The sequence below is a fragment of the Beta vulgaris genome, chromosome 6 (assembly GCF_026745355.1).
Source record: "Beta vulgaris subsp. vulgaris cultivar EL10 chromosome 6, EL10.2, whole genome shotgun sequence".
NCBI classification, from domain to species: Eukaryota; Viridiplantae; Streptophyta; class Magnoliopsida; order Caryophyllales; family Amaranthaceae; genus Beta; species Beta vulgaris.
This window is the reverse complement of record NC_079207.1, coordinates 36291684-36303855: the sequence shown is the minus strand read 5'-3', so window position 1 is coordinate 36303855 and position 12172 is coordinate 36291684. Positions and strand designations below refer to the sequence as shown.

The 12172-nt window shown below is 36.4% G+C and overlaps 1 protein-coding gene across 1 annotated transcript in view; it reads right to left on the bottom strand.

Annotated features, from left to right (window-relative positions):
* Positions 1-252: 252 nt before the first annotated feature.
* The window catches only part of LOC104896645 (zinc finger protein CONSTANS-LIKE 10), a 28853-nt gene continuing 16933 nt past the window's right edge, over positions 253-12172 (bottom strand). The window contains exons 2-6 of the mRNA XM_010683418.4: positions 7252-7688; positions 1660-1947; positions 1355-1582; positions 988-1262; positions 253-653 (exon numbers count right to left, since the gene is read on the bottom strand). Coding sequence (XP_010681720.2) covers positions 527-653; positions 988-1262; positions 1355-1582; positions 1660-1947; positions 7252-7662 — 1329 coding nt within the window. The 5' untranslated portion in view covers positions 7663-7688 and the 3' untranslated portion in view covers positions 253-526. The remainder of the gene's footprint in view (positions 654-987; positions 1263-1354; positions 1583-1659; positions 1948-7251; positions 7689-12172) is intronic.

The window sequence follows — 12172 nt, the reverse complement described above, 5'->3', positions numbered from 1 at the left end:
TATATAAATATGATTGATGATTGAATGAGAAGAGAGAGAATTTGACCCTGATTTAACACGCTAAGACCATAATCTGATGCGGTTTTCCCTCTGAACCGTATCAGATTATCGTTTTTAGATGCGGTTTTAGACCGCATCAGAAATGCTTAGTGACCTGCTGTGCCCCCGCCTGATGCGGACCAAAACTGGATCTGAAAGGCCGGTTTTGACCGCATCATGTGGGGTTTTTTCCCTGGTGTATATCAAGTGATATTGGTGAATCATTTTAAAATTAAATTATTAATAGATGAAAAATATAAGTATACGGGACATATTCCGGGCCTAGAAACTAGTTTCAATCACAAAAATGAATAGAAACTCAGGAGCTGGGACGATCTAGCTTGGGTTACCACATTTGCTACAACAATGTTAGTCTGTTAGAAGAATGGGTTGAAAGTGTAATGGGTTATAAAATGCCAAGATGTTATTATTCAAACTTCTAAATTGAAATTATATGTACACCGAAAAACAAGAGAAACTGACAAGTTCAGTAGCTCTTCGTCACAGTTGCTGTATCAGATTCATAGCCTTGTACCTTAGAACACCGGCTTTTGATCTTCTTATGCATATCGGCTTTAGCCTTACGTGGTGCAAGTTGAGTTTTTTTCCCATGGCTACAATAATAAAATCGAACAAGTCAGTCTGCAGTATAAATTATGTGATAATAATATTGTTTTTCTCCAAGTAGAGCAGTTGAAAAACGATTTCAAAATCTTAGCTCAGAAGCAGACACTCAAATGAACTTTTTGCTGAAACTCAAGGCTGTGTGATCAGCCGAGTTTTTACTGTGTTGGAACTAATGAATGGCAAGTGCGTTTTTCTTCTCAATATGGAAGAACTATGCAGCCATTTTTATCCTAGTAGATTTATGTTGATCTTATGATTTAGCAATAACATACATACATGAATCTTAAGAAGTTTAAGGAAGAAGTGCATGTGTTCACTTACAACCGAGTCTTGTTTTTTTCTTTCACTATTCTGTTTGAACTTTGCCCACCTTCCACCTCTACACCATGAAGCTCTGACACATTTCTTGATGATTCACCTCTTGTGAAGTTCCCTGAGTTTCCGCTGTCAAGAAAGTCACTACCACTTCTTTCAGCACTGAGTCGTGAACCAGAAAATGTAGCTGAACGCGAAAATCTAATATGATGTGGTGAACTTGTTTCCCTCATGTAGTTGACATGCTTATTGGTGGAAATTGATGAAGCAAAAGAGATTTCCTGGAAAGCCGATGCAATAGAAAAACAAAAAATTAGCATTTATATATCAGCAAAACATACAAAACTAGTAAACTACTGATAAATAATAATACCTGTGTTGTTTCAATACGGGTATTCTCAAACTTATTCATTGATGCCTTCTCAATATCTAAGGACATAGGATCACTATCTTCAAACAAAGCTTGTGTTAAATCAGGATTTCCAGTAAGAAGATCTTCAAAGTTACGGAATGTTACATCAACATCTGGTATATTGAAGTCATCACCAAGGCATCCAAGTTCTTTGCACATTCCAAGATCTTGCAAATTTTGAGTCCAAAACTGCAGTTCCCACTTTCAGAAACTCTTTCCTAAGAATAAAAAGCAAAATTTGCAGAAGCTAATAATAATTTCATAACCTGATTATTATCCACTGGGCTTTTGTACTGCCAAAACGGATCTCCAACAGAAGAACATGAAACTTGATTTAGGTTGTCTAAGCTCTGAAGTTCATGAGTGAAACAATTAAGTTCCTTTGATTGTTGTTTCAGACTTTCATTTGATATTCCGGATGTAACATATTCTCCTTTATGGAAGAACGATTTAATCTGGTTATCTTCTTCTGTAAGCTGGAGATTTTTTAAGTCAAGAATTTGATGGATGACTGTGTCATTATTTTGCTCCCACTGATGATGATTGCTGAATTTCTACATAACAAATATCTAACGTGTGACTAAACTGCTGCGATACAAAATTTAGCATAGAAAATGGGAAGCCTTATCCTTCATGGGGATGTCTGTAACAAAATCTACCATGCTACATGTTTATACAATAAAATGTACTGACAGCATCTGAAAGAGGAAAATTACAGTAATGTTTGGGCTTGTCCCTCTTCAATCACCAAAAAAAAAAAAAAGAGGAAAATTACAGCAGATTGACACTAAATTTTGGTTTCAGAACTATCAAAAGAAAATTCATTGTCTGTTTTCAGCTTTTTAGAAACTTAGAAAGCAGAGATGGATTAAAGAAAGTGTGTTCCAATATTTTGTTACAGAATCTTAAACTAAAAATGATTAGTATAAGTATGACAAATTTTAAGTTCACATTGCAGCATAGATGCTATGATATCGAAATTGTTAGAGTAATATTAGGAGATATAGTTTTAACGTTGATTTGTTTCCTAATATTAAGGGTTTCCTTATTAACTCTTGTATATATATATTCTGATGGATTAATGAGAAAGGTAAGCTTGACCTAATTATATCATGGTATCAAGAGCCTCCAAACTTTGCAAACCCTATCACCTTTAAACTTACCACCGTCGCACCATGGCCGGCGACGACGCCGCCCAGCTAGCCGCCGGTTCTACAAAAATAGCCATAAATTCCCTTTTTTTCTCGGTCCACAGGATAGACCAGGAGATTTTATCACTCCCGTTCGTCTCAAGTCCACAAATTTTGATGCATGGGCTCGTGCCATTCGAGTCGCTTTATGCTCACGCCGTAAGTTCGGCTTTCTTGACTGCTCTATCACCGTTCCTAAACCGCCATGTACAGAGGATGATTGGAATACAATACACTACATGCTTGTTTCATGGATCACCAATACCATTGATCCGGAGGTAAGTTCGACTCTTTCGTATTATGATAATGCCAAAACCTTATGGGATGATTTACATGAACGTTATTCGGTGGTTAATGGTACTCGTATTCATCAAATAAAAACCGACATTATTCGGTGTGAACAACCGAAAACTATGCCTGTGGCCACTTATTTTGGCAAACTAAAACTGTTGTGGGATGAATTGGCCCTTCATGAGCCGCCTCTTACCTGTACATGTGGGGAACTTGGCCCTGCTTTTTAAAACGTCGTGATAGTGATCAACTGCATCAATTCCTTTTTGGTTTGTATTCCGAGTATTATGGATCTCTTCGGTCGTCTATGTTGTCTCAAGATCCTCTGCCTACTTTAAACAAGGCCTTCCAACAAGTATCTCAGGAGGAGAGAGTTCGTGGTCTCACTCGGGTGAAGGAAGAAAAACCGGAAGTCCTTGGCTTCGCGGTTCGGACTGATGTTCGTGGCAGGGGGGGTTCGGCGTTGTCTCGCGCTCAAAAATCGAGCCTCACCTGCTCTCACTGTCACAAAACAGGTCATGACGAGTCGACCTGCTTTGCTCTTCACGGTACCCCAGACTGGTGGTACGAAAAATTCGGGCACAAAACTGAGGATGGTGCTTCGCGTGGCCGCGGTCGTCCCCCACCCTCGGCACCTGCTGCGGGACGTGGTCGGGGTGGTGTGCGTGCCAACGCCACCCCCGTTGAGGCTCCTCTTATCCCTGGGTCGAGTGGCAGTGCACCCGCTATTACTCCCGAGCAATGGCAGGCCCTTTTTGCCTCTTTTGGTAATGCCTCTACTACTCCTTCCAACCGTCAAAATGGTAAGTTCGAGCTTTCGTCTTGGATTATTGACACTGGTTGTACTCATCATGTCACGGGTGATAACTCTTTGTTGTGTGATATTGTTTCTATTGATGAGCGTCCGGTTGGCCTTCCTAATGGGGCTTCGGTTATGGCTACTCAATCTGGTACTGTGTATTTGAGTGATCGCCTTGTTCTTCATGATGTATTATATGTTCCTCATCTGCGATGCAATTTGATCTCTGTTACTCAAATGAGTGATGCTTTATCTTGTTTTGTCACTTTTCTACTAACATTTGTGCTATTCAGGACCATCGTTCGAGGGAGCTGATTGGAACGGGTGAGAGACGGGATGGACTTTATATTTTCCAGCAACCTTCTTCTCTTGCGGCATCTGTTACTACTGGCTCCTCTTCCGCGCCTCGACTTGGCTTCTGGCACATGAGATTGGGGCATGCTTCTGAAGCTGTAAGTAGTCACTTCCTTTTATTTCTTCTGCACCTAGTTTAGACAAAGGTTGTGTTGTTTGTTACAAAGCCAAGCAGCCTAGGTGTAGTTTTGCTTTAAGTGAAAATAAAGCTTCTCGGATTTTTGAGATGGTTCATTGTGATTTATGGGGTCCTTATTCGACACCCTCTTCTTGTGGGTCTCGTTATTTCTTGACATTGGTGGATGATTTTTCCCGTGCTGTGTGGGTTTATTTAATGATTGATAAAACTGAAGTGTTTCAATTGTTTATGTCTTTTATTGCTATGATTAAGCGTCAGTTTTCTCAAGAAATTAAAATTGTGCGTAGTGATAATGGTACGGAGTTCAATTGTCTTGAATCCTACTTTACTGTTGTTGGGATTATTTTTCAAAAATCATGTGTGGGTACACCTCAACAAAACGGAAGGGTAGAACGCAAGCATCAACATATTCTTAATGTTGCTCGCGCTCTTCGCTTTCAATCTCATCTTCCTCTTTCTTTTTGGGGAGAATCCATTTTAGCCGCTGCTCACATTATTAACCGCACTCCCTCATTGTTGCTTCACAAGAAAACCCCCTATGAGTTACTTTTTGGTGTGCCGCCTCATTTTAATGAATTGAAGGTATTTGGTTGTCTTTGTTTTGCCCACAATCAACGTTCTAAAGGAGATAAGTTTGCGAGTCGTAGTAGAAAATGTGTTTTTGTGGGTTATCCGTTTGCAAAAAAAGGATGGTTACTCTATGACCTTGAGCTTCATCAATATTTTGTGTCCCGGGATGTGAAATTTATTGAAGATGTGTTCCCTTACTTGCCTAGTGCGTCTACTAGCCCCCTTGCTTCTCCTACCCACACTCAGGCTACGGATCCTTCTCTTGATTGGGCCGACTATGCTGAGTTTGGTTTTGATTCGGCCACTAGGCCGCTGGATGTCCAGCCCGTACCTGAGCCCAAATTCTCAAGAGCCGCCTGCTGCTGGCCCAAATTCTCAAGAGTCGCCTGCTGCTGGGCCGTGTACTACCGAACCCGCTGCTGGTGAGCAGCGTTCGTCTGGGCCTACGGACTCGGCTCTGGGTCGTGGGCTGAGGTCTAAGCTTCCTTCCACTCGTCTGAAGGACTTTATTACCTGTACTACTATGGCTACTCCATCTTCTACAAGTCCATCTCTCTCTGCTCCTACTCCAATCGCACCCTCAGGTACGCCATTTCCTATAGCACATTATGTTAGTTGTGATAAATTTTCTCTACGACATAGGCATTTCTTGGCAGCTATTACTGCAGGTACTGAGCCCCAATCTTTTAAAGAAGCCATGAGACATCCCGAATGGCAGCAGGCTATGCAAACTGAGATCCAGGCTCTCAAAAAAAATGGCACATGGACTATGGCTTCTCTTCCTCCTGGTAAAAAGGCTCTTGGGAGCAAATGGGTCTACAAAATTAAATACAACTCTGATGGGAGTCTTGAGCGCTACAAGGCGCGTCTGGTGGTTTTTGGGAATCATCAAACTGAAGGTCTCGATTACAATGAGACCTTCGCACCAGTAGCCAAAATGGTTACTGTTCGGGCATTCTTGGCTATTGCTGCATCCAAGAATTGGGAGTTGCATCAGATGGACGTCCACAATGCTTTTCTTCATGGTGATTTGAGTGAGGAAGTTTATATGAAACTCCCTCCTGGTTTTCAGTCTGACTCTTCGACTCAGGTTTGTCGTTTGCGAAAATCTCTTTATGGCTTGAAACAGGCTCCCCGGTGTTGGTTTGCTAAGTTGGTCTCTGCGCTTAAAGCATATGGTTTCTGTCAATCCTACTCTGATTACTCCTTGTTCACCTACACTAACAAAGGGGTTCAAATTAATGTTCTGGTGTATGTTGATGATCTTATTCTGTCTGGCAATGATTCCGCTGCTCTTCAACATTTTAAGTCATATCTTGGTACTTGTTTTCATATGAAGGATCTGGGGGTTCTATAATATTTTTTGGGTCTTGAGGTTGCTCGTAGTAAAGCTGGCATTTTCTTGTGCCAACGAAAATATGCCCTAGACATTATTTCTGAATCCGGCCTCCTTGGTTCGAAGCCTGCTGCCACGCCTCTTGAACAAAATCATCAGTTCGGTCGTGATGATGGACCGCTTCTGGATGATCCGGAACCTTACCATCGGCTCATGGGCCGCTTAATCTATCTTGCCGTGACTCGTCCTGATCTTACATATGCTGCTCATGTTCTTTCTCAGTTTTTACATGCTCCTACTCAGCGACATTTGGATGGCGCGCATCGCATTGTTCGATATTTGAAGGGGTGTCCAGGTCAGGGTATTCTTCTCAGCTCTGCTTGTGATTTATCTCTTCAAGGTTGGTGTGATTCTGATTGGGCGGCATGTCCAGTCACACGTCGGTCTCTTACAGGATGGCTAGTGTTTCTTGGTTCTTCTCCTATATCTTGGAAGACTACGAAACAGCATACAGTTTCTCGCTCCTCTGCAGAAGCTGAATATCGATCTATGGCATCAGTTACTTGTGAGCTAAAATGGCTCAAGGGTCTTCTTCTTAGTCTTGGGGTTCATCATCCTAAGGCTATTCCTCTTTTTTGTGATAGTCAGTCCGCTCTTCACATTGCTCAAAATCCTGTCTTTCATGAGCGTACTAAACATATCGAGGTTGACTGTCATTTTGTTCGTGATGCCATTCATGAAGGTCTCATTGATCCATCATACGTCCCCACTACTGATCAACTAGCTGATGTCTTCACCAAAGCTCTTGGGAAGAAGCAGTTCGAATTTCTCATTTCCAAGTTGGGCATTTGTGATTTACATGCTCCAACTTGAGGGGGGTGTTAGAGTAATATTAGGAGATATAGTTTTAACGTTGATTTGTTTCCTAATATTAAGGGTTTCCTTATTAACTCTTGTATATATATATTCTGATGGATTAATGAGAAAGGTAAGCTTGACCTAATTATATCAGAAATTCTTAATTTGAAGAACTAGAAATTGGTAGTGAAACGGAATAGAGCTAGAAAGAGTTTCAGTTCGATGCTAAGTTGTGAGCAAAATATAATGCATAAATAAGACTGGTATCAAGACCAGATGAACATGAACTCCTTTGCTAAATATGTCATCTTAATTAGTTACCATTTGTCGTGGACTGCAAGAACCAATTCTTGGTTCAGTACTGTTAACGGATGCTGCAGACTCAAGTGTCGAAAACTGATGGAGCTCATCGAAATGAAATCCCCATAAAGCTGCAAAATGCTTAGCTGAAGGGCAACCAGTAAAGCTACTAATCATCAGCTTCTTATGGTTAGAGAAACTCTTGTGCAGGCGCAAGTCACATTGCTGACATAATAGCATCAAATGGTCTAAGCATCGAACATGGGCTGGTTTTCCTTTGCAAGAATCGCATATGAGTGTTCTTGAATGACGACTAAATAGTGCGTTAGCGGAATGCACCTTAGCGTCACAAGAGAGGCAGAGTAGTGCTGCATCTGCTTGGCAGTAAACAACTGCTCCTGGTGCTCCACAGAATTCACATGTTTTCTCCATGTTTTTGAGCCCCTTTGTTCATTGGCCTAACCAAAGTTGATTATATCAAATCAATATTGAAAATTCAAAGACTCATAATTATGAAAATTATAGTTAAGATTTTACATACATGAAAATTGAAAGGACACTCTTATGATTCTTCTTACATAAGAGTTTCACATTTTAGCTACCCTTTTAAAAGGTCCACGTAAAAATTTAATTGAAAGGACAAAACAATGTGAATGTTTGCCATCCATTATAATTGTAAGAATATCAAGGACCCTTCGGTCTAATGGTATGACTTCTTATCTGCTATATGAGAGATTAAGGTTTAAATTTTGGTGGGGGCAAAATTTCAATATTGTTAGGGAAGAGGGGTTTGGGGCTTGTTGGGCCTGTGGGTGAGTGACCCTATGCCAGGCAGCTCAGAGGAAATTCATCTTACCACCATTTTTCGAAAGGGAGCCCAAAAAATTATAATTGTAAGGATAAAGCATGTTATTTTTGAACGTACACAAGTAAGAGCAATAATTATATTAGTTTCGAGTAGTTCTAAAATATAGTTGGACAAAAATTATTAAAAAAGACGGTCTAATTTTAATATAAAAGTAGATTTAGTTACTAAATTGATTAAATTAAACTAGTCACTGAAAGAAATTGACCTAGTCATTATTTGGCTAATAATTCTCTTTTTAATATTAGGTTTACTATTACCTAATTATTTTTGAACGTACGCAAGTAAGAACAATAATTATATTAGTTTCGAGTAGTTCTAAAATATAGTTGGACAAAAATTATTAAAAAAGACAGTCTAATTTTAATATAAAAGCAGATTTAGTTAATAAATGGATTAAACTAGTCACTGAAAGAAATTAACCTAGTCATTATTAGGATAGTTCTCTTTTTAATATAAGGCTTACTATTACCTAATTATTTTTGAACGTACGCAAGTAAGAGCAATAATTATATTAGTTTCGAGTAGTTCTAAAATATAGTTGGATAAAAATTATTAAAAAAGACGGTCTAATTTTAATATAAAAGTAAATATAGTTATTAAATGGATTAAACTAGTCAGCGAAAGAAATTAACATAGTCATTATTAGGCTAATTCTCTTTTTAATATAAGGCTTACTATTACCTGATTATTTTTGAACATACGTACGCAAGTGAGAGCAATAAAAATATTAGTTTCGAGTAGTTCTAAAATATAGTTGGACAAAATTATTAAAAAAGACGGTCTAATTTTAATATAAAAGTAAATATAGTTATTAAATGGATTAAACTAATCAGCGAAAGAAATTAACCTAGTCATTATTAGGCTAATTCTCTTTTTAATATTAGGCTTACTATTACATAATTTTAATTTAAAAGTAGGCGGTCTCTTACAAGACAAACTCATAGTTGGAAAATTCTTGAGGGTAATCCCCCCAACTTTCCTTCAATTATACTATTTGGTAGACTAAAAAAAAAATGAAATGTCATATGGTACCTTTTAATATTGACTAATTTTATAGCTTGATATTTAATTGACTTTTTCGGTCAATTTATGGCTTCCATATGCATCTATACAAATATATTAAAAGGCGTTTCAATTAAAAATATTAACAATGTGTATCTAGTAGTAATTGAACACATGACCATTGAAATAAAATGTGAGAGTTTAACCACCAATCCGCTACAAGTTCTATGTTTAATGTTTCACATTGAAACTGTTACTTTTATCTTCCACTTCCTTATAAGTTTTTTTCAAAAAAAATAATTTATCATGCCATAACGTCAATTATTGAATTTTGCACTAAATAGAAATTTTCGAATAACTAATAAAATTAATCATGAAAATTATCGATAATCTCTATTACATAAGGGAAGGGGGGAGCAACGGTGTCCTCTTTTGAACTGACTATTTTACCCCCTTTCCCTTTCTAAATTACAAAAGGAATCTCAATACCAAAATGGGGGTCAAACAAAGCCACCGGAAATTAATTTTTAACAATCACTCAGAAATCACTTATATGAGGAAACTTTACAAATCACTCATAGAATTGAGAAAATCACGTTGTAAATATCACGCAAACCACTCAAATGATCAGGAAACTTTACAAAAACTAAAAATTAACTTACAAACTAAAACTAATATACTAGGACGTCAATACATACAAAAACATTCACAAAATTCACTTACAAATCATTGTTCTTAATAACCATTCATAATTACATACTCACAAAAATTACCTATAAACACAAATTTGAGAAAAACATAAGATTTTGACAGTGATATCACACATTCGTCCATTGGCGATTTGCGAACTTTCAAATAGGTACATAATTCTTTTAATCTTCACATTAAAGTTATTTCACATTAGTTGACTGTTACGTAGTTGAAAAAAATGGAGATAATAGCAATTAGTTGAAAAGGGCTTTTATATAATTAGACTTAAATTTGATTCATTTTCATATAAAATCAGAAAACAAGATGTGTATGAATTGTTTCATTTATGACACTCATGAAAAAGTTACAAATTTAGTTTTTTTTTTTTTTAAATTCCAATATAAAAGTTTTGCCCAAAACTTTTGCAGAATATCCATGTTCAGAAATAAATTTTGAAAAACAAAACAATATCAAACCTTTTTGCGAACAACTTTTGCAAAAATCCATTTTCAGAAAAAAAAAAATTTACATTAATTTGCGAAAACCATTTCATGCGAAATCAGATTGTGTATGAAAATTTTGATATTTCATTTCACTTAGAAAAAGGGAGAAAAATTAAAATTGAGCATTTCATGCGTAATCAGATTGTGTATGAAAATTCCTTTCAAATATAATTGAAACTTGAAGTGTGAACATTTAGAAAAGGAGAAAAATTAAAATGATGAAAATTCTTAAATATTAATTTGTGAATTCAGAATTTAGAAGTTAGACAAGGAAAAAAACTGAAATTGTATTATACTTTTCGGTTACAATTTTGGGATCATAGAGAAATTACTGAAATCCATATCAAAAACTATTATAAATTACAAAAATGAATAAAACCAAAAAAAAAAAAGAACAAGATGATACTTAGTAAAGAACATCATAGTAGTACTGATTATAAAAGAACATGCGCATATAAGACTTGAGAAACAAAAAATTATTCAAAATCACAAAAATGAATAACAACATAAAAAGAACATAGAAGAATCTTATTCACAAAATGGAGGTGAACTTAAATACTAACTTGCATTTTCAGTTTGTTTACTACTTAGTATTAAGCCTAAAAATACCAGCGCACGCATCGCGTGCACAAAAGGCTAGTAATATATTAAACCCGTGCAACACCATAATATTATACATCAACAATGTTTTCGCTTCTGATATTTTTAAACTTGGGCGTGGAATTATGTGAATGTACTTTAGCACGAGATCATTAATTCTCAGCCTCTCTTTTTTTTTTATCCATATGAGCTACGAAGGCGGTACAAAGTACAAAGAAGGGGAGGGGGGATTCGAACCTATGACCTATCATTCACAGTACCTCAATCTTAACCACTAGGCCAAGACATCTTTGGTTAATTCTCAGCCTCTCTTGACTACTCTCTCGGTTTTTTAACGGTTACACTCTCATTTTTTGGCCATTTCTATTTAATTGAACTTTTTATTTATTTTTTCTTATATGTTAAACTATCAAACTTTTTTACCTCATACTTTTTTCTTCCTCCAATATTTTAATGGTTTTTTTATATTTTTCAAAATCGAATATTCTTTTATTGTATTTCTTTCATGTTTTTTTTTGTCAAAATTACCTTAGTTCTCTCCAAAAGTGAAGGGTAACAATTAATTGTAAGCAAAGGGAGTATGACTGTATGACATAACGCCTATAACCTAACACAACTTGATTTACAAAGCTCTATCATTTGACAAAAGAAGTTCATCTATTCGTCCCAAATAACTAATTTGTTTAGGATCTATTTGGTAGGGTACAATATGTTTTCCATGAATATGAGTTTTCCTTTTACTCTTATTTTTCGTCGTTTGGTGTGATAAAGGGTGTAATACAAGTTTTCCATTAAGGGGAAAGCTCATGTATAGGTGAAAATCATTTTCCATTTGAAAATCAGGGAAAATACATTTTCTGCCCTCATCCTTAGCAACCTTTTACTCTGCTTTTATTCATCCTCTCTTTTTTCCCCTTCCATTTTTCTTTTTTTCGTAGTTTTTTTGGACATTGAACCAAACAAAGGACAATTAGCTTTGCAGTTGAATTTCCCATTGTCAAATATTTTACATGAAAAACCATTTTACATTAAATTTTTTTTTACATCCAACCAAATTTAGCCTTAATGTTCCATAATTTAATGTCCTCCATAGTTAATAAACACTATACCCAATAACCCAATCAACCTTTTCTACTTACAATTTTATAGTAGCTATTCATCAATTTAGAATAACTATAGATTAAAATCATACATAAAATATGGTAATAAATTTTGGTCGTTTTAAATAACTCAATTAGATTTAAAATAATAGTATATTGATAGGTTGGTATGACCAATG